This window comes from Salvelinus namaycush, chromosome 5 (genome assembly GCF_016432855.1).
Source record: "Salvelinus namaycush isolate Seneca chromosome 5, SaNama_1.0, whole genome shotgun sequence".
In the NCBI taxonomy this organism is placed as follows: Eukaryota; Metazoa; Chordata; class Actinopteri; order Salmoniformes; family Salmonidae; genus Salvelinus; species Salvelinus namaycush.
This window is the reverse complement of record NC_052311.1, coordinates 42,195,477-42,215,610: the sequence shown is the minus strand read 5'-3', so window position 1 is coordinate 42,215,610 and position 20,134 is coordinate 42,195,477. Positions and strand designations below refer to the sequence as shown.

General features: G+C 41.9%; 2 protein-coding genes across 2 annotated transcripts in view; both read right to left on the bottom strand.

Annotated features, from left to right (window-relative positions):
- Positions 1-1,919: 1,919 nt before the first annotated feature.
- Positions 1,920-18,727, bottom strand: LOC120048276 (myelin basic protein-like). Its single transcript, XM_038994124.1, has 5 exons — positions 18,502-18,727; positions 7,902-7,997; positions 7,574-7,600; positions 5,787-5,870; positions 1,920-3,171 (listed from the first exon to the last, which is right to left on the bottom strand). The coding sequence occupies exons 1-5, from the start codon at positions 18,613-18,615 to the stop codon at positions 3,136-3,138; spliced, it is 357 nt and encodes a 118-aa protein (XP_038850052.1). The 5' UTR covers positions 18,616-18,727; the 3' UTR covers positions 1,920-3,135.
- LOC120048275 (myelin basic protein-like) overlaps positions 18,615-20,134 on the bottom strand; it is a 46,814-nt gene continuing 45,294 nt past the window's right edge. Inside the window, exon 4 of the mRNA XM_038994123.1 lies at positions 18,615-19,026. Within this exon, the coding sequence (XP_038850051.1) occupies positions 18,728-19,026 (299 nt within the window). The 3' untranslated portion in view covers positions 18,615-18,727. The remainder of the gene's footprint in view (positions 19,027-20,134) is intronic.

Sequence of the window (20,134 nt, the reverse complement as noted above, 5' to 3'; positions counted from 1 at the left end):
GTCAGTCACAAACTGCTTCATATGACCTATTACGGATTGGACTAGGTATAAGCAAATAGTGTGAGAATTCCACCTTGCCCGCTGAAAGGCTGGATGAAACGTTAGCCTTATTGCTTATTCCTATCCAATCATTTCAGATCTACACTAGCGTATAACGGGCTGGGTGCAGGGCTTGTTTCTAGACGGGGAACTCCATCTCTCCCGTGCTCCTGGGGCTGCTCCACAAACTGCAAACAGGCCGACTATTAACTGTTTGACAATTGAGCTGTGCTTTAACAGGCACACACATTGGAGTGCAGTTTACCAGAAAAATACATTTATTTTTTTAAATCACATTATTTTTGCTGTACCCTTTTCTAAAAGGCAAGCTAAAGGTTTTGTTTTTGATGAATTTTTTTGTTGCCATAAAGTTGAAGGTAGCCTTGAATGGTGAGACTATAAAGTGCTAAGGGTCATATGGATCAGACCTGGGTTCAAATACACTTTGAAATGATTCGCTTTAGTCTGCCTGGAGTGCCAGATGGGTGGGTTTGCATAATGCAATCTTGGAAATGACTACTCAATAGGTTTCATTGTGCCTGGCAAACTCGATCAAGCATAATGATTTTGAATAGTATTTAAACCTTGGTTTGGTGTGGATTTGATCCCTCTCTTCTTAAATGTTATGCCTGTAATTTTGACAATGATGATGACCTGTGATACCACTGTTTATTGGCTGCTGTATGAGGGCTTCAGGGGTTGACTCTCCACATTCACAATGTGTTGCATGAAATTGTAATTTAGTTGTAAACTTATGCACAGCCATTTTGTAATCTGATATTTTATTTTGCAATGTAAATAGTGTATGAAAGATTGCATATATTTTTGGATTCCTTATCAAATTGGTTGTGAACAAGAATTCATTTTTTGTCAATTGCTGAACCAGTTTACAGACTATAAGCTGTTAAGTGTTACATTTTTTTTGAATGTATTTTGTAATGTTGAAAAGTATTTAATTAATAAAACCATACATTTTTTTACAGATTTAATGTGTGCCAATTGTTTTAGAAATAATTTGTGTGAAGTTGATTGCATTTCATCTATGTTTGATTTTCTGTAATACGTGAAGATCTCAGTATGTCTCTGCATCAAAACCTTGTATCTAGAAAAGGAAAATGTTTTTAACACATGAAAAATCTATTGTCAAAACCCATTTTTGTCCCTCTATCTTTCATTAGTCCCAGAGTTATTAAACTTTCACAGCATATGGAAAAAGCATGACTATTTTCAACTTCTGTAAATTGAAACGTCGCTTCCCTGACATTGAGGCATTATTAAATTAAAAACACAATTACTCTTGGAACCAGGAGTGAGATGCAGCTCTGTCATGAGTCTGCTTCAAACGACACAATGACCTGACCTTAACAAAGATGGATACCGGTACAGTGTTGAATGTTTCATCACTTCTTGTACCCTACATCTGCAAGATACTGCATGTGTGTACACTACTTTTTAAACTTCTATCGAACAACACAACCAGAGACACATAACGTTTATCATTTTTAATTCCTTTATTTATTTTTGTCTAGTTATTAAGTGGCTGGTCGTACATCTTTTTATTACAGATACAACAATGACGGTCTCAAGAGTTTCATTTACATTCATTCACAGGACCCATACAAAAAACACGCGCACACATTAAGACATGGGGGAGGGGAGACGGGGGCAGGCAGGGTATGCTACAGATTACAAACGTCTGTTTTTAAACACATGGAGGAAAGACACTGGTGTGGGGGTATTGGACAGTACAGTGGCAGTAATAAGCAGTTTATGCAACTCGTCGCTCGTGCCTTGGTCAACAAACTCCCCGTCCTCTATCGTCATCTTTTTTTTAATAACGTTTATGCTTTTTACACGGTTAAATAACGAGCACCTTTATGACAGTGTTGGTCTTTTAATATCCACACAAGAGTAAACACAGCACATTGTTTTTGGCAGTCAGAAATGGCATTGCTTAGCTAGCTGTTTTGTATTCATATTTTGTGCAGCGCTTCGATAGAGATATATAAAGCAAGAGATGCTTAAGACAGAGAAGACCACAGAATCTAGACTACACTAATGGGGGGAAAGGGTCTGAATCTGTCCTCCCGTTGGACATTGCCATGCGTGTAGCAGGTCCAGCGTGAGCTTAGTTTCAGAGCAGTCGGTGTCTGCTTTTCAACGGTCAAAACAGTGCACTTCAGATGAATCTCAGTTATATCTGGATGGGGAAACTCCCAATACCATACCCGTTAGTGTCTTAATCAATCTACGTGTACTGGAAATCAAAACATTAGAAATGATATCATCCATTGACTTCTACAATTCAGTGGATACTACAGACAGACTTTTAGTAGGTTAACAACTTTCAGTAGCTCGATGTCATTTTACCACCGAGGATCACAGCCGGCCATAGACCCTAATGTAAAAACATGGAAAGACAGCAACACTTAAGACAGGACACTTACACTGATGATACAGGAGGGTAGACATACAAACACATGACCAACTGGCCAACCCATGCAAGCTGAGTAAGACAATGCTTAGCTATGAATTCATGTCAGGGTGTACAGAAATGGGAGAGTGTGTGGGGTTTGGGGGGGAACTACAAAGACAAGCATGACAAGACAGAGAATCACTCGTTTCTGAACCAGAACCAGACCTGGTCACACTTTCACAACCACAAGCGGTCAGGGCCAGGTCAATTGGACCTAAGCTACTTCAGCCAGGTCTGGTCCAGTTAGCCAGCCTTGTTAAACGACTCTATACAGACAGACAGAGAAATAGAAATGAAGACAGGTACTGTGTAAAGCTATGACAGGGGTCCTTTAGGCTGTAAGAGGGGGTCCGGATGACTTCAGCAACAGTTCACATCCAAGATGGTTGCACAGGAGAGGCGGGAGGGAGGAGCAGGGGCGGGCGTGGGGGGCACAGATTGTGTCGCTATATCTACCAGCCGGGTGCGGTGGGGGGAGGCATTTGAGTTATAAAATGAAAGTGTTAGAAAAGCAGGGAGAGGTGTGTGAGTCGACAAAGATCTGTTCTTTGATCTTCTTTGTTTTCCCCCACTTGCGTCCCTTTTCTTGACATGTGCTTTTGTGCTCTTGAAAGGGGACCTCATTTTTTGGGTAGAGACCCAGTCCGGCTTGCGCCCTGCAAGAGAGTGAGAGACGAAACATAATCAGGAAATTGACTGTTTTTGTTGTCATTCGCTAACGATGCTCACTAAAGGGACCTGCTAATTAGGACACAAATGTCCAGCTGTATATTGTCGTACAGTCTATGTGGCCTTGAGCATTGTGTACTATTGTTTGGTTAGAATAAGTGGGTGAGTTCTAGGTATTATCAGAATTGTTCCTTTTGTGAATTCTCGGCTATGCCCTAAAAAGAAACATCTCCCAGTTCAAATGTGCATGTTGTTGCCAAAACTGATCAATGACGTGTTGCACCAAGCTCATTCCCTAAGAATAGATTGTGCATTTTCTCGTGGTGATATAAAAGTAGGAGAAAGAGGGGAGGATTGGAACGGAACAAAGATTATACAAATGAGACAATTCTTTACGGAGAACTATTGGAATGAATATAATCCATAACGTACAAAGCCTTTAAATCTCCTAAAACAAAAGGAGATGGGAGGAAACGGGCCAAGCTCTGAGCCATTCTTACAGCAATTTGAGCTTAAAATCATTATCGGTTCGAAACAGACTAATTAGAAAGCAGTAACAGAACTGGAGAATGGAAAACACCAAACAAATGAAAACATTTCAAATAAAAGTCCATCCCCAGATAACGATTCAAGATAGAGGAATCAGAAGCGCTAGAGATGGTGGCTTTAGCTTAACGCCAATTAGGCAAAGAGATTGTGGGGAAACGAAGAAGAGAAGATTGGTGTACTATTTACCCACACATTTGTAGATTTTGATCCTCTTCGTCATCTTTTAGTTATCGTAATGCCACATAGTCCAGCTAGCAAACACACCATGCAGGGAGCATGTGAATATATACAGATACTCTAAAAAAATTTTAAAGTAGGCCTACTGTAGGGTATGCTGAAGATGACTGTGCTTTGTTGCCTTGCTAATCAACACACCCACTGTGAGTGCGCTGACTGTACCTACGGTAACATAAGCTCCCTGTGCCTATTCTACCTAATTAAAATAACTATCTGAAGCTTGGGCCAGACGGGATAATTAAAACTGCCTCCAGAGCATGTCCTAGAGATTAGCATTCACCATGCTATGGATAACGCAAGGAGAGACAAACAGCCTCTCAGAATGCAGGAGCTCTCCGAGTCAATACTCACAGGAGAACGTGAGTCTATTGGCAGAGTGAGAGGTGAGAAAGATAAGCGGAGAGCGTACGAGAAGCCGAGAGACAGGCAGAGGCGGAGACAGAGAGAAAGAGAGGCAGAGACCAAAAGAGAGAGGCCGAGAGAGACACAGTGGAGACAGAAGATGGACAAAAAGAGACAAAGACAGGCAGAGACTGAGATAGAGAGAGAAGGAGAGAGACAGGCAGCGTGCCATTGCTCAACAATGGGAATGTTCCCTCTCTACTGTTAGGGAGCGTGTCAGCTGTTGCTGACAGCTTTATTACAGTAAGTGAATACACTGCTTAAGTATGTGCTCCAGTACAGAGCCTGGCGCGTTACAGCGGAAGCAGAGGGAGAAACGTGGCCTGGAATAAACAGGGAGAGTCTGTCAATAGTGGATGCTGCTGATTGTAGCAAAAAATACCTCAAATCTCATACGGAGGGTATACTCTCTGTTCATCTGTTTGAGATGAACACATCGGGGTACTATGCTGCCCCTTGAAAAGTCAGGAAATGTTCACTCAAGTGCATACAAGTGTGTCTGCCTTGCCTTTGTGTGTGTGGCCTACTGTGTCCGAGAAAAACCTCTTGTATAAGTCTGCCTGTGTAGTAATACATCCCAGTATCGTATACAGTGTACTTGGTACACGCATGCATGAACCAGATGGTCAATGTAATGAAAAGTGCAATGTCCTAGTTGTAGAAAGAATGAACGGCTCTGCTTCCATAATAGCTTGGCTTACCTTATGGTGCGTTTGCAGTCGCGTAAGCCGTCGGCAAAGTGAGCAAAGCTACCACATGCCACAGCTGTAATTGCTAAGCATATTCCTTTGCAGTTAGCACAGCTCCCAGAACAGCCATTAAGAGTAAGCGGGACGACTATCCCGAAAGCTTGTTTCTAATCCATTCATTTCACAGCCAGGTGTAGGCCCTCAGGTGCAAGGTCACTGTCTGCGAGTAAGCAGCCAATTATGTTAGGCGCTACATGTCCGTATCAAGCCAAAAAATAGCACTACCTTTGACACCGAACTGCACTCTTTAATGCATGAAGCCTGTAGCATCAGCCAGACACTGTAATGATCACTGTCTAGAGGCTGTCTCAAGTTGCAGTTATTCTGCTGGTGGTATGATAGGCAATGGAAGGTGTCACCTTAGCCTATCAGCGTTGAATAAATTCATAGCAAGTAAGAGTAAATATATATTGCCGCTCATGACTCATCCGTTACTCACTGAGTGCTGGGTATCATCACTGAGGTGAAAGAAGAAGAGAGAGACAGAAGGGAGGAATAAAAAAGAAAGTGAGATCCCATCTGTTTAATCAAGCGCACATTCTGGAATTAGTTTCAATAACATACAAAGGGGAATATAGAATGAGATATTCCCTTTTTATGTTAATGTCACAGGAAGATTAGAGCGTTTTTGTCACTTAAAAATGGGTTTCGTTTTTTTAGTTTACCATTTTGAAGATCTTGGACAGGGTTCCGCTGTCTCCTGCACCGGCCTTCTTTGCCTTAGCGGATCCTGTTGACTTCTGAGAGCCCTGGAAGAGAGCAGGGGTGAGGTAAGACACCGGGAGACATTGTTGTTGTCACCTAGCATGGTGGCCCAGTGTGTGCTTTTGCATCTCTGTGTTTGTTCATCTAAATGATTTCCTAATGGCTAAAAAGCGACATCATATGTACATATCTTACGTGGGTATTGCACCGTCGTTTAGTACAAAACAAGGTTTTCTGATAATAGCACGTTGCATGAAAACAACAGAAGCAATAGCCTCGTCCCCGAGCTCAATTGAAAGCCAGCAGGTGACGAGGTTATAGAAGAGATGGCTATTGAGTCAGTGACTCTCACCGCGGAGTGAAATTTTACATGCAGTATTGAACAGGCCGAGATCAAAAAGTGTCTCCTTTGCGGTGGCATTGAAGCAAATCAGTCTGAATCAAAGTGGAAGTGTTTCAATTTCTAAATCAAACGTTTGAAAATTCAATCTCTTTAACAGCTGAGCTGTGGCTGCTCTGACTCTCAAAGGGGGATTAGACTGAGAACTGTTCACAATAAACATGCATCAGGATGAATTAAAGGTAGGAACACTTCAAAGTGTTATTTAAAGACCCCTTACCTCAGAGAAGAGCTTTAAAGGTCTCATCCCTTATCACCGTTATTTTACCCCCACAAAGTGTTAGCTGTTATGTGTGACTCAACACACACACACACACACACACACACACACACACACACACACACACACACACACACACACACACACACACACACACACACACACACACACACACACACACACACACACACACACACACACACACACACAGCCCACTCACACAGCCTCCAATGGAGGCTTCTGAGGGGAGGGCGGCTCATAATAATAGCTGGAATGGAGTCAATGGGAATGGAATCAAACGTGGTTTCCATGCAGTTGATACAATTCCATTGAATCCATTCCAGGCATTACAATGAACCGTCCTCCCATCAGCAGCCACCACTGGCACATACACACACAGAGACACACACAAAGACACAAACGCATGTGCACACACACACACAGGTCAAGAGAAGAGGACAAGACTTACAATTCAGCAGGGCGAATAAGAAAAAGCAGGATTAAGTTGCTGGTTATCATACCGAAAGGGAAAAACAACTTCAGCAGGTAAAGAACTGGATATTTAATTGAGCCGGAGGCGGAGAGCTTGCCAAACAAAACCACTCAAAACATTATTGAATAAAAGAGAAAAACTGATGAGGGCGTTATGCATGTACGCTTGGATTAGAACAAGCTCTCAAGCCTTAAAATGGCTACAGAATATACTGTTTAAGGAACGGCCTGGGATTTTTCTATTCGTTTTCTTTAGCTGTAGCGTTTAACCACGTACCAGGCCTAGTTTCGCAGTCATTGCCGTCCACTGGACAAGGACATGTAAGAGACAGAGACAGGGAACAGACAGGGGTGAGACACAGGGGTGAGGGGAGGAAAGTTAAACACTCAGGTCTTACTCAGAGCAAAGGCAGTGCAGCAAGAAGAGATGAGTCCACATCCAGGGTAGAGCATAGCAGAGTAAGGCAGACGCTCGCGTCATCAGAGAGAGCACAGATTCAGTGACATACAGTGCATGGCATTCAGTGACATCACATGTTAACAAAGCCAAATACACAATCACATCCAAAGACTAAAACAACCTTCAACTCCTCAATTGGACAATATTGACAAAGAGTAAGGTAAATGGGGCTCACCCTAGACTTAGGAGGGGCAGGGGACACCTGAGGGGAGAGAGTGACACAGACCTTTAGAAATACAATTACATTTTAGTCATTTAGCAGACACTCTTATCCAGAGCGACTTACAGGATCAATTAGGGTTAAGTTCCTTGCTCAAGGGCACATCAACAGATTTGTCACCTAGTTGGCTCAGGGATTCGAACCAGTGACCTTTCGTTTACTGGCCTAAAGTTATTTATACCACTAGGCTACCTGCTCTTAACTGGTAGACTACCTGCCGCCCTCATATCAACAAGTCAAACATCAACAGTAGTAGGCAAACTATGCAAATGGGGTGACTCACGATCGTTCTGAAGAGGCGTACAACAGCGTTCTCCCCACCCTTAGGGGCTGCCTTGGCAGGTCTGGCAGGAGAGGAGGACAGGCCACGGAAGGAACCCTGGAGGAAATGGAGGGAGGGATGGAAGAAGGAAAGGAGGGAGGGATGGAAGAAGGAAAGGAGGGAGGGATGGATGGAAGAAGGAAAGGAGGGAGGGATGGAAGAAGGAAAGGAGGGAGGGATGGAAGAAGGAACAGAGGGATGGATGAAAGAAGGAACAGAGGGAGGGATGGAAGAAGGAAAGGAGGGATGGATGGAAGAAGGAAAGTAGGGAGGGAGGGATGGAAGAAGGAAAGGAGGGAGGGATGGAAGAAGGAATGGAGGGATGGATGGAAGAAGGAACGGAGGGATGGATGGAAGAAGGAACGGAGGGAGGGATGGAAGAAGGAAAGGAGGGATGGATGGAAGAAGGAACAGAGGGAGGGATGGAAGAAGGAAAGGAGGGAGGGATGGAAGAAGGAACGGAGGGAGGGATGGAAGAAGGAAAGGAGGGAGGGATGGAAGAAGGAAAGGAGGGAGGGATGGAAGAAGGAACGGAGGGAGGGATGGAAGAAGGAACGGAGGGATGGATGGAAGAAGGAAAGGAGGGAGGGATGGAAGAAGGAAAGGAGGGAGGGATGGAAGAAGGAACGGAGGGATGGATGGAAGAAGGAAAGGAGGGAGGGATGGAAGAAGGAAAGGAGGGAGGGATGGAAGAAGGAAAGGAGGGAGGGATGGAAGAAGGAACAGAGGGAGGGATGGAAGAAGGAACGGAGGGAGGGATGGAAGAAGGAACAGAGGGAGGGATGGAAGAAGGAACAGAGGGAGGGATGGAAGAAGGAAAGGAGGGAGGGATGAAGAAGGAAAGGAGGGAGGGATGGAAGAACATTATAAAGGCACAGCGGGAATACATATAGCCCAACACAACCTAACATCAAGGTGTGCTCCCTGAACCAGACCAGGCTGTACTCTGGCTCTACTCTCCAGCTCCTGAAAGGTGTTAGCATTGGAAACAGCTGGTGGCATATTGCCAAACACCAGGGATGCTGGAGCACATTTTCTGGGGCTGTAGAACGGCTTCTTCTTCAGCTGGATGGATGGACTACCTGGGGAGCTCTTACATCACAGAGGACCTGAGACAAGCTCTCCGAGTCATTCAGAGCAGACTCACGTAGGCGTACACAGATAACGCCCATCCAAAACTTATTCAAACTGAAAACAAGTGATTAAAAACTAACGGGATGAAGGAATTATTCATTAATTAATCAAGTCAGTAAGAAATGTTTTGGATCTTTGCAAAGTGTGATAAATATCAACACTAAATGCTGTTGAAGGGGATGTTAAGTAGAGATCAATACAATGAAGTACTTCAGACAAATAAACCTTTAGAGGATTGGATAGGGATGAATGCAAAATTAGCTCTATGTCTCATTCTCCTGAACTTGAATAAATAGCCCCCCCCCCTCTCTCTCACAATAGGCTCTAACATGTACTTTCCAGACGCACACAACTGGGACCTTAATTAAAATGGTGTGAATCTGAAATGATTCATTGTCATTTTCTCAATAATAACCCTGATTATTCCCAGTCGGCTATTTAGGGGTATGTTTGTGAATAACATCCTTTATATAGCGAAACCCATTTCATCCAAATGAGTGCCTCTCTCTCTGTGGTATTTTGTGGAGTGAGAGCGAGGGGACCTTTATGCCCCCATTCATGTCAGTGAGTGAAGAGACTGGAGAGGCTGAGGCTCTCACTGAATCACTGCGATTATCCCTATGAAAGAACTTTACCAAAATGAGAGGGCAAACACCCCTGTACATCGTTCACAATATAATACACTCATTAGTGCTTCCAATTGCATTTCATTCACTGTCTTCTCTGCCCATATATGGATGGATAGTTGGATGGATAGATGCAGACTCAAGCAGACAATGACCTCAGGAAAGAAATACATTAGCATAAAAAATGTGTTTGTTCTTAGGAGCATTATCCTCTCCAATAAATAGGTATCTAAACCAGAGGACCAGAGGGAATTTAGAATCGATCAAACTATTGGAAGTGGATGATAATATCCAACACATTTATGAATACAGAAGATGCTCAGTAGAATAGCCAGGTAGCATGGTTGTTGGTTGGTCAGTTTGTTCCCGATGAGCAAAAGATGTTGAAAAGACGTGGAAAATAAGTTATTTTCAACCAGAAAAAATGCTCATTGGGTTTGTGCTGGAGCTGGTACAGGTGAATTCATCTCACCACTTGTGGTTGTTGTGACGAACTGATCTGCCTGACAGCTGCGACGGGATGACTCAACGGTTATTCATTATGTGTTCCAGCAGCTCTGTCACCAAAATGGAGACAACTTGGGATGCGTCCCAAATGGCACCCTATTCCCTATATAGTGCACTACTTTTGACCAAGGCCCATCAAAAGTAGTGTACTATATAGGGAATAGGGTGTTATTTGGGATGTAACCTAGGGGTTCATTACTGATTGCCATTGCAGAACCCTGTCCGCAGTTGATTCGTATTTATTTATTTTGATCATTGACTTGAGGTCACATATTCCCATCAAAGTTAGGTACTACACACATCAGAAGTTCCACTTATGTTCCCATTAAGTACAGTTCCAGAGTTTGAGCAGCCTGAGAGAGTTAGGAAGAGAAAGTAGAGTCAGAAAGTGGAGGGAGAGAAGTTAGAGCGAGAGAGACATTGAAAGATGAAATTCTGAATTTAGAATCCGTTTGATTTATTTGTAAAGAAGGATCACAATATCCAGTTATGAACTTCACATGTCCTTTACTGAATCCTCTTGCATCGGATGTTGTCAGTATCGGTTTTCATTTTCCAACACAAGAGGAGTGTTCAAAGGACAACGGCATTCTGATGCAAGGAGGGTCCTTTTAGGATAGAGCCGAGCGGGGGATTATTGTGTAGTACTTTTTTTTAAAAGTCTGTCCTCCTGAGACTACCAACTGTTAAAAGTGGATTTCACTCCAAAGAAGGAGTCAGTCAGGGGCTAGTGGATCTGCACCCGGTGAGTCTTATTAATCAATCGCCGAGTTGTCTGTTATGACACTGACGGACATTGATCTTTGTGATCAATCAGGGCCCAAGTCAAATGTAAAGCTGTGATGGATTGAGAAGGAGCATGCACTGTATATGAATAATTGTAACGTATGGTGCATGGATGTTTCACCTATTGTGGGTGAGATCTATTCATTTGACCGTGGGCGGTTTGTGATTTGTGTGTGTCCACAATGACTCACACACTGTCTCAATAGGATAGGATGTAGTGATCACTATGTGGCCCTCATATCCTCCTGCTCCTTCATAAATAATACATTAGTGCAATTAATTTATTCCAGAATAAATTATTGACCGTGGTCCATTTTTTAAGGAGTCAGCATCTGTCCAAGTTTGACCTCCTGCACCTCTGAGGAGAGGTTTAACAGTAATTAAATCCTCAGGGAGAAGGTGTCCTATGAGTCCTGAATACTCTCTCTACCTGGGTTTAGGTGACCTTGTTCTTCACTGCAGGAAACGTTTGGTTACACTTTATTTGACACGTCACTATGACATTAACACGAAGGTGTAATCTGGAGTCAAATCCATTCATGACTGCAGTTATAACGTATGACAGTTGTCATGATAGAGGTAACGTTTTGCGTTATGACTGTACTGCCCTAACACCCCTGGATAACAGCCTCTATGTCAGAGGTGAAACGAAGTGTCAAATGAAGTGTTACCGAACTTTCTCTACGCCGGCTGGGCTGCCAGGCTAGCAGCTAGCCGAGTTTCGAAATGATGAGCGGACGTCCACTGTTATGTAAATCCAATCATGCACGTCGAGAATGAAACGGGCTTTGTAGCTTTCTGAAAGTTGGATGACAGTGTGGTGCATTTATTGTTTTTCTTTTCCGCTGTGGAACCAGCCACTTTGTGAAATCTGAATTGTGGGTAAATAACAATACACTTCCGTGCCAGGAACACACACTTATCGCTCATACTCTTCAAACATCAAACAGAGAGAGGAGAACATTCCCCCCCCCTCCCTCTGCCAGGTGACCTCTTCAGTTGTCTCTGTGCTGCAACTTCTCCAACTATTTAGGAGAAGCTAGCAGGAATTGGACAACTACCTCAGGGGGTTGACCGTTTACAACAAAGTGTCATATTAGAAAGCAGTGGAGCTCAAGGTCATTCCCTCACACTGACAACAATAAGACAAAGTTGTGGACTGCAATCTACTAAACCATAGTTTAACTGGTTCTTTACCATCCAAAACCAGGGTACTGGACCAAATGTCTAGTACGATCTAGCTATTGACAGTGCTTGTCTTACAGTGCCAGGGGAAAGTAAGTTAATAGTAGTTCTACACTCCTCAGTTCTCATCAACTCTGAATAAATAAAATGGCAACCATACCACTATCTGACATCAATGTCAAATAAATGTAGGGCTCAGAGGAAGTTCAGGTTATTTTTCATTGTCCTTGTTTCACTCTCAAGCACGAACACTGTAGAAGAAATGGAAATGAGACTGCACTAACTTGACTCTGGCTATCACTATTAAGGTCTTAGATTTAGGAAAATATACACATAAAAAAATTAAGAACAAGGTAGGGTTGACTCCTTGACTCTTTCATTTTTGACCATGAGGCACATCTAATGAATTCAATGACAAGTAACATCTCATTGGCAATTCCAGTCCAACTTATTCATATTCAGTTATGAATGAAAATACTTAACCGGAGATCTCCAAAAAGTGAGATGGACAAAGTGAGACAGACTTTCTTGTTTTCATTTTGTATTCAGGTTGATTTTGAAAATAGCTGTCATTTGCCCCTTTGCTAACCTGAACACAAAAAGAAAACAGGAAATAAACACTGTAGTTTTATCCTGATTTACTGGATCTTGATAAACTTCCCAAGATGTCCAATTAAAGACCAATTTAAAAAAATGTTTTTTTAAAAAAAAGCATAAAATACAAAATGTGACTGAAATATAATTTTCAGTTGAATAAAAGTGATAAGGCAGACAGTACTAAAGATGAATTTCCAAAAGACAAATTCAGCAAATAAACCTGGTCCTAGATTTGTTAATGCTGTCTTGCCAAATCATACGGTCATTGTCATGCCAAACATGATTAACTTCTCACTGTGCCCATCAATGACAGAATGATCAGATATGGAGATTGAGGTGAGGCCAGACTGTTTGGCATGACAACAATTATTTTACAAGGCCTTAAGCTACTTAATAAAAGCTGAGCTAAGAGTAAGCCTCATAATTCCATTAAGTCTACACAACACTTCTCCCAGCCTTATCTAGACAAGTATGCCATTACTGCAGAGTGTAGTCTTATCCACCCAAGAAGTAAAAGGACAAATCAATTGGGAATAGTTTGATGATGTACATTCCATTCCCTCTTCAACTGGGCCAGATTCTCCATTGGCTATTCCTAACACAGACCACCACAGCCCAGCATGAGAGGTTTCTCCTCAAGCTAGACTGGATCGAAACGGAACAGCCAACGTCAGCCAACGTCACTGATTGAGATAATACAATGTGAAAATCAGCAATAACCACTACGCTCAAATCAGTGTGATCGTGTCCAGTTATGTTTTCGTTCCAAACATTCTGTGGTGTGACTGCACCTGTTGCGTCAGAGGAGGGTTATTAAAAGTGACATTACATAATAAAAACAACAATACAAAAGCCTAAAAAAAGCACGCCGCTCAGGGTGGGTGTTGTTAAGAGAGTTTAATCATGCCATTTATCCAAAAGCTCAGAACAGGATCAGGTTAGGAACAGATGTTGGTCATTACAATTCACAGGAAATACAAGCATCGGTTGGATATCTCAACGCATTACAAAAGGGATCAGCGAATAGGATCCATGGATCCACCCTGGGATCAAACAGACTCCCACACACACACACAGTTCCTGACAGGGTAAAGGAAAACCTGGGTTCAAATACTATTTGAACTCTTTAAAATACCTTTAACATTTGCTTTAGTCTGCCTAGAGTTCCAGATGGCCAGGTTTTGCACGTTGGCGACTATTCTATTGGTTCCATTGTGCCAGGCAAGCACAATCAAGCGCAGCTGAAGTATTTGAAATGATTTTAAATAGTATTTGAACCAGGTCTCAGTAAAAGACACCAGTGAACCTGAGAGGTGCTCCATCTAGCTGGTGAGAGGAGATCAGCTCTTAGAAGCTTTAGGCCAAGACACTGGGTTTGAGTTAGCCCGGGTATCAGTCTGCTTCTGCTTTCATGCCACGCAAACATTTTTTGACATGTTTGGCATGATGGCACAAACAGATTGGTACTCAGGCCAAGGACGAGTGCAAAACTTTTTGGGTTGTGAATCATAAACTGCTAGTTCTCACAAAGCTACCGAATAGACCCCATATTTAAATTAGCTTATTTTGCAGTCATGTTGTTCAGTTCCATGGTGACTGCACATAGACACTCATTTATCCATCAATTAAGTCTAATAAGGTCTTCCCCTTTTTGAATAATATGGATTATCAATCAGCTTTGACAGGTAACAAATTGGCTTCAGTTCCTGAGGTTAAACCAGTTTTGTCCTTGTTTTTGGTGATATCTTTAAAAAGAAATGTTATATAAATATGACATCACCATGCAGATTCCCATGAACTAGTTTCAAACCAGAATCAACTAATGAAAAGACCAAAAAAAAATAGAGGTGAAACCAAGACAAGAACATACAACAGAAAGAGCAAATTCCAGTTTGTAAAAGGATCAATGGCTCAATAGTGAACGTTCATATCGGTCAGTAACAGTAGCCCTTTCCTGCAGTCAAAGGAACTACAGTAGTGGCCTCATTGGTGGAATGTTATCCATATTTTCATAATTAATAATACCTATAATTACGCGGCAAAATCTGGTGTTTCTTTGTCAAACAGTTTTATTATATTTCAGTCTTCAGTGATGTATATAAAAGGTAATATTGGGACGCAAACTCAAAATGTAATACATTTCAACTCTATATCTGACGTGGGACAGATGTCTTCTTTTTTTTTTTTTAAGACCATAACCATGTGAGGTGTATACTTTTGTGTCAAAGAAGATTTGTTTAAGACTACCAAGAAACACTGTGACCCTGATTTAGCCACGGCAGTAAAAAAGTTAAAGGGCAATTCTACCACTTTTCAACTTAATTTTCATTATCTCCAGCACACTACCAGTGTCTACATATGTGAAAACCGCTAATTTCAACGTTGTTTAGGAACAAATATAAAGTCAATAAGTTCTACCCAATGACAAACATTTTAAAAACAGTGATTTTCAAACAGCATGAGATTCGCAGTGACAGGTTTCGATAATCACTTTTTTAATTATTTTTTTTATTATCCTACCCTGTGACCATGAGAAGCATTGTATATTTTTAGGACCTATCGTCTTATTTTTTTTTTTACCACAGATCATAGAAACACTGTTTTTACATATGTAGACTGGTTTGGTGCTGGAGATAATGAATGAGGTTCCCATACCAGTTGAAAGCAACTATAAATGTATGACTCAAACATGCTCAAGAGTACACAGCGACTTTTGATACAGTGCTCAACATGGCATTCTCTCAACACTGTAATGGACAAGGCCACTAATGCTAAGTTTCTATGGAAAATATGCATTGAAAACATAACTATTTTATGTTTTGTTATAAACTATTTTTTATAAAATGTAATTCCCAGTGCAGTCAAAAATGTGATGTCCCTGTGTTTAATATACACAGAATGTACAAAACATTAGGAACACCTGCTCTTTCCATCACATACATTGACCAGGTGAATCCAGCTGAAAGCTATGACCGCTTATTTATGTCACTTGAAGGGGAGGAGACAGGTTAAAGAAGGATTTTAAAGCCTTGAGACGTGGATTGTAGTATGTGTGCCATTCAGAGGGTGACTGGACAAGACAGATTGAAGTGCATTTGAACGGGATATGGAAGTAGGTGCCTAGGCACACCAGTTTGAGTATGTCAGGAACTGCAACGCTGCTGGGTTTTTCACGCTCAAAAACTTCCCGTGTGTATCAAGAATAGTCCACCCCCCAAAGGACGTGTTCCTAATGTTTTGTACACTCAGTGTATATTTCCACACTATGAGTTTGGAATAATACTGTGAAAGGATGAAAATTATGACAATTCCCTTTTAGTTTAAAAGCTGTTTGAAATGACAGCCTGAAATTTAAGCCTGTTTTGGTGTGATTACCAGACGGTCAATTAGTTAATAGACCAATAAGAAAGAGAGTTCCAAACCTCTGCCAATAACGGCTGGTTTTCTCCTCCCCACTCAAACCACTCCCACACAGTCCTAACAAAATTCTTGCTTGAGAAATTACTCTTTGCTAAGAAGCAATTTTTGTTTCTTTTTACCATTTTAAATGAAAACAAATCACAGTAAAGGTACTTGATTGTTACCCAGAAATGATTTGATATTAGATCAAAAACAGCTACATTGGACTTTTAAGAATAAATAAAAATATTTAACCTGTTTTATCCCTTTTCAAACTTTGATCAGTGCAGAAAAAAATAATTATGCTCGAGGCAACAGAGAGTTAGGTATCATATATTTGAAATACAAACACTTATCACAAATCTGAAGGCAACCCCTTGGTAAAAAATATTTTTCATGTTTCTTTTAATCATAAACTAACTGCTCTGATGTAGAAAACGATTTCCTGAAAGAGCAGAGGTGACGATGACTTTCAAACAAATAAAAAGCTAATACTGCCTCTTTTTACAATAATTTGGTTCATTCAATTTTGATAGGCAAAAAACACTGACATTTTCACTCGTGACAGATATGTTTCAGAAGTCCATTTCAATGTTGTTTAAAATGTGAAAGAATCGGATCTACAATGCACACAACCAAATCATTCTGCAACTGAAGAAGAAAAAAAAAATACTACTAAAATTACTTTGAGCTGGGATTTAATTATATGCAAAAGTCATAAGATTTGTGTCCTCTCTGAAGTTGTTATAAGGCTTGACTGTCAGACCACATTCTGCAACCTATTGGATCATCATCCGAAACTACCATTCTCCTCTCTGAACCAATGAGGAACTAACTCCAAATCCCCAGAGTGGACTGAAACAGAGCTGGAAAAAATAACAGCGTTGGACTTGAACTCTCTCTTCAATACACTGTACCAACTTCAACACATAACTGTTGAAATATACAGTACGTTTTGTGTTAGACTTTCCTCTGCTCCCAAAGTTGACAACTGATACACAAACAGTGCCAAGCTGACTGAAATATGCACTGCACTGGGTTGTTAAATCAATTTATATCTACAGTACATCCCTTGTCACCAGCTCAAGGAGAGGCTTTGGGATTTAGCATTAGCACATCACAGAGAGATAGAGAGAGAGCGAGACAAAGGCAATGTGGGCACAATTATTCTCACTGTACCGCAACAGCTATCCACACACATCTGGGTCCAGGTGGTGCTTGCTACGCCAGGATAGTGGGTTCAATTCCCGGGACGACCCATACTTAAAATGTATGCACGCATGACAGTAATTCGCTTTGGATGAAAGCGTCTGCTAAATTACATATATTTTCTGAACCTGCTCTCCAACTACACAACGCAGCATATTGAATTCTACACAAACCCATATAGGATAAGGATTAGCGTAGATAAATGTTTTTTTCCTATTCTATGGTATATTATATTATTTATGTTGGATTATGTACAATATTATGGTCTAGAGTTGTCTTTGTAAAGAAGGAGTGAGAGAATCCTAGTCGAAGACACTCTCTGCACCCGATGGAGGTCCATGCAAGGCATTTAGGTTATAGTTCTCCACCATGGACTATCCACAGTTTAAAATGGCTAACAACTAAAGACTCATAAATCAGGAAAATTGGTAGCCTAACGATCATAACAGTCTCTCCCAAAATACATCTAAGGGTGCTGACATTTATGACATTTATTCCAATTTCCCCATGAAAATGCCAGAATCATTATTATCTCTTAAAAATACCTGATACACAACTTTAAATGGCTCCAGTTTTAGATATATTTACAAGTTAAGCATACAGTATATTTGGAATGAAAGCAAACACACATTTAAATGGAACAATTCAATCATTCACTTGTACTGTACCACAACTATGACCATATATGTACCGCAGATGCTTTGAAGCTCTAACTGAAATAAAATGTAAAATTTTAAATGACAGTACCACGATAAAATAACAATTACAAAACAATTATTTGAAAGACTTAAGTCAAACCCTCTTTGCGCTACACCAATCTCAAACCACACCCAAATCAGTTATCCAGTGTCTAAATGTAGTTTTCAATGCCATTCATTCGTAAATAAGCACATTTCAGGTGAATGTCTGAAACTTTGGTAGATCACATGATTTGTATTATTTTAAAGACATAAAATCGGAGCAAAAACTGGTGACAAATTCTTGCAGCTCACAATCTGCCAAAACCACAAAATCAGACATCAGTCCCTCAACTTAAGGCTGAACACAAAAATGAACCATGGTACATTAGAGGTGTATCTTTCAAACAAACCAAACATCAAACTCTCTCCTTTCCTCACCTTGCTCTTCCTCTTCTTGTCCCCTCCAAAGAAGCTCCCAATTTGATCCATAAGGCCAGGGGCCTTCTTTTTCCTTCCCAGGCTAGACAGTCCAGAGGAGCTTGCAGTTGCCATGTCAGTGGTTTGGGTTGGGTAGTGCAGCTAGTATCTCTGTAAGTGGGGTTCTGTCTCTCCGGTAAGAGCGAAGGGGGTATTAAGAGAGAGAAAGGAGAGCAAAGAAACAAACTTAGTCTAGATCCTGATCCTCTGAACCACACTCTGATCCCGTTCCGCTGTGCTCTTGGATGGTCTGTAGCTCATCTGATTCAGAAGGGCGGTCTTTGAAGGTGTTGTCCTCGCGGCCCGGGGCATCTCGGGAGAAGAGGCGGACCAGGTGGGGGCGTGGCACGGCGCTATCGTCCGCATCAGCTGTGCTGGCCTCGTTCCAGGAGCTGCTGGGCCCCTCAGTGCCCGTGGAGTCAGTCACCGCTGCCGCCTTCTCAGAGGGGCAGCCATTGTTCGGGTTCACATCTGCCTCATCCAGGCCTGCGCAGAAACAAACAAGGGTTATCTATTGGACCATGGGCTTGCATGGCGCACAAGGGCCCTGCACAATGAGTCCCTTTGACAAGACCCTGCCCTTTCTGCCAGAGAAACTCAACAGAGAAGGGATCCTGAGTGACATGCCCTGTAATAGATCTAGAACACAGATCAAATAAATAGCTAGGAGATTACAGCAACTGGGAAAACCATACATGGTTAGCAAGGGTCATTACCGACTATCAAAACGGTTTCACAATGTCTCCTCCTCAGTCCATGCCAAAAGTTCCTTACAGTTATAATACTGTATAAAAGTAACATAGCACACACATATCCTTCCCTAAACCCCCACCACAAGCACAATAGCTCTCTTGGAATGATAATGGCATACTTTCCACATTCCTGTACTAGTACGGGAATCATTTTACCAGGTAAGTTGACTGAGAACACGTTCTCATTTACAGCAATGACCTGGGGAATAGTTACAGGGGAGAGGAAGCGGGATGAATGAGCCAACTGGAGGCTTGGGATGATTAGGTGGCCATGATGGTATGAGGGCCAGATTGGGAATTTAGTCAGGACACCGCGGTTAACATCCCACCCGAAAGACGGCCCCCTACACAGGGCAATGTCCCCAATCATTGCCCTGGTGCAATGGGAAATATATTTTTTTAGACCAGAAAAAAGTGTGCCTCCTACTGGCTCTCAAACACCACTTCCAGCAGCATCTGGTCTCCCATTCATGGACCGACCAGGAACAACCCTGCTTAGCTTCAGGCCAGCAGTGGGATGTAGGGTGGTACTCATATCCCTAGGTCAGTCATTTGATGTCCAATGCCGACACGCTAATTCACAACTTTCTCCATTTGTTTTCCACATGTGCAAATGGACACTATGGCCATTAGTGTGATGCTGAGAGCTACGGCATTAACTGTAACGTATCCCCTCTGACAGAAGCCACCATGCTAGCTAGCTCCCGGAGCACAGGGCATGGAGTGCAGAGCTCCCTGAAGAACAATGCAAACACTATACTGGACAAAATGTGGTAGAAAAAAACAACAGTGGAATCTGCATGCTAATATTTCCTCAACAGTGGTTTATTGTCAGAGCCGCA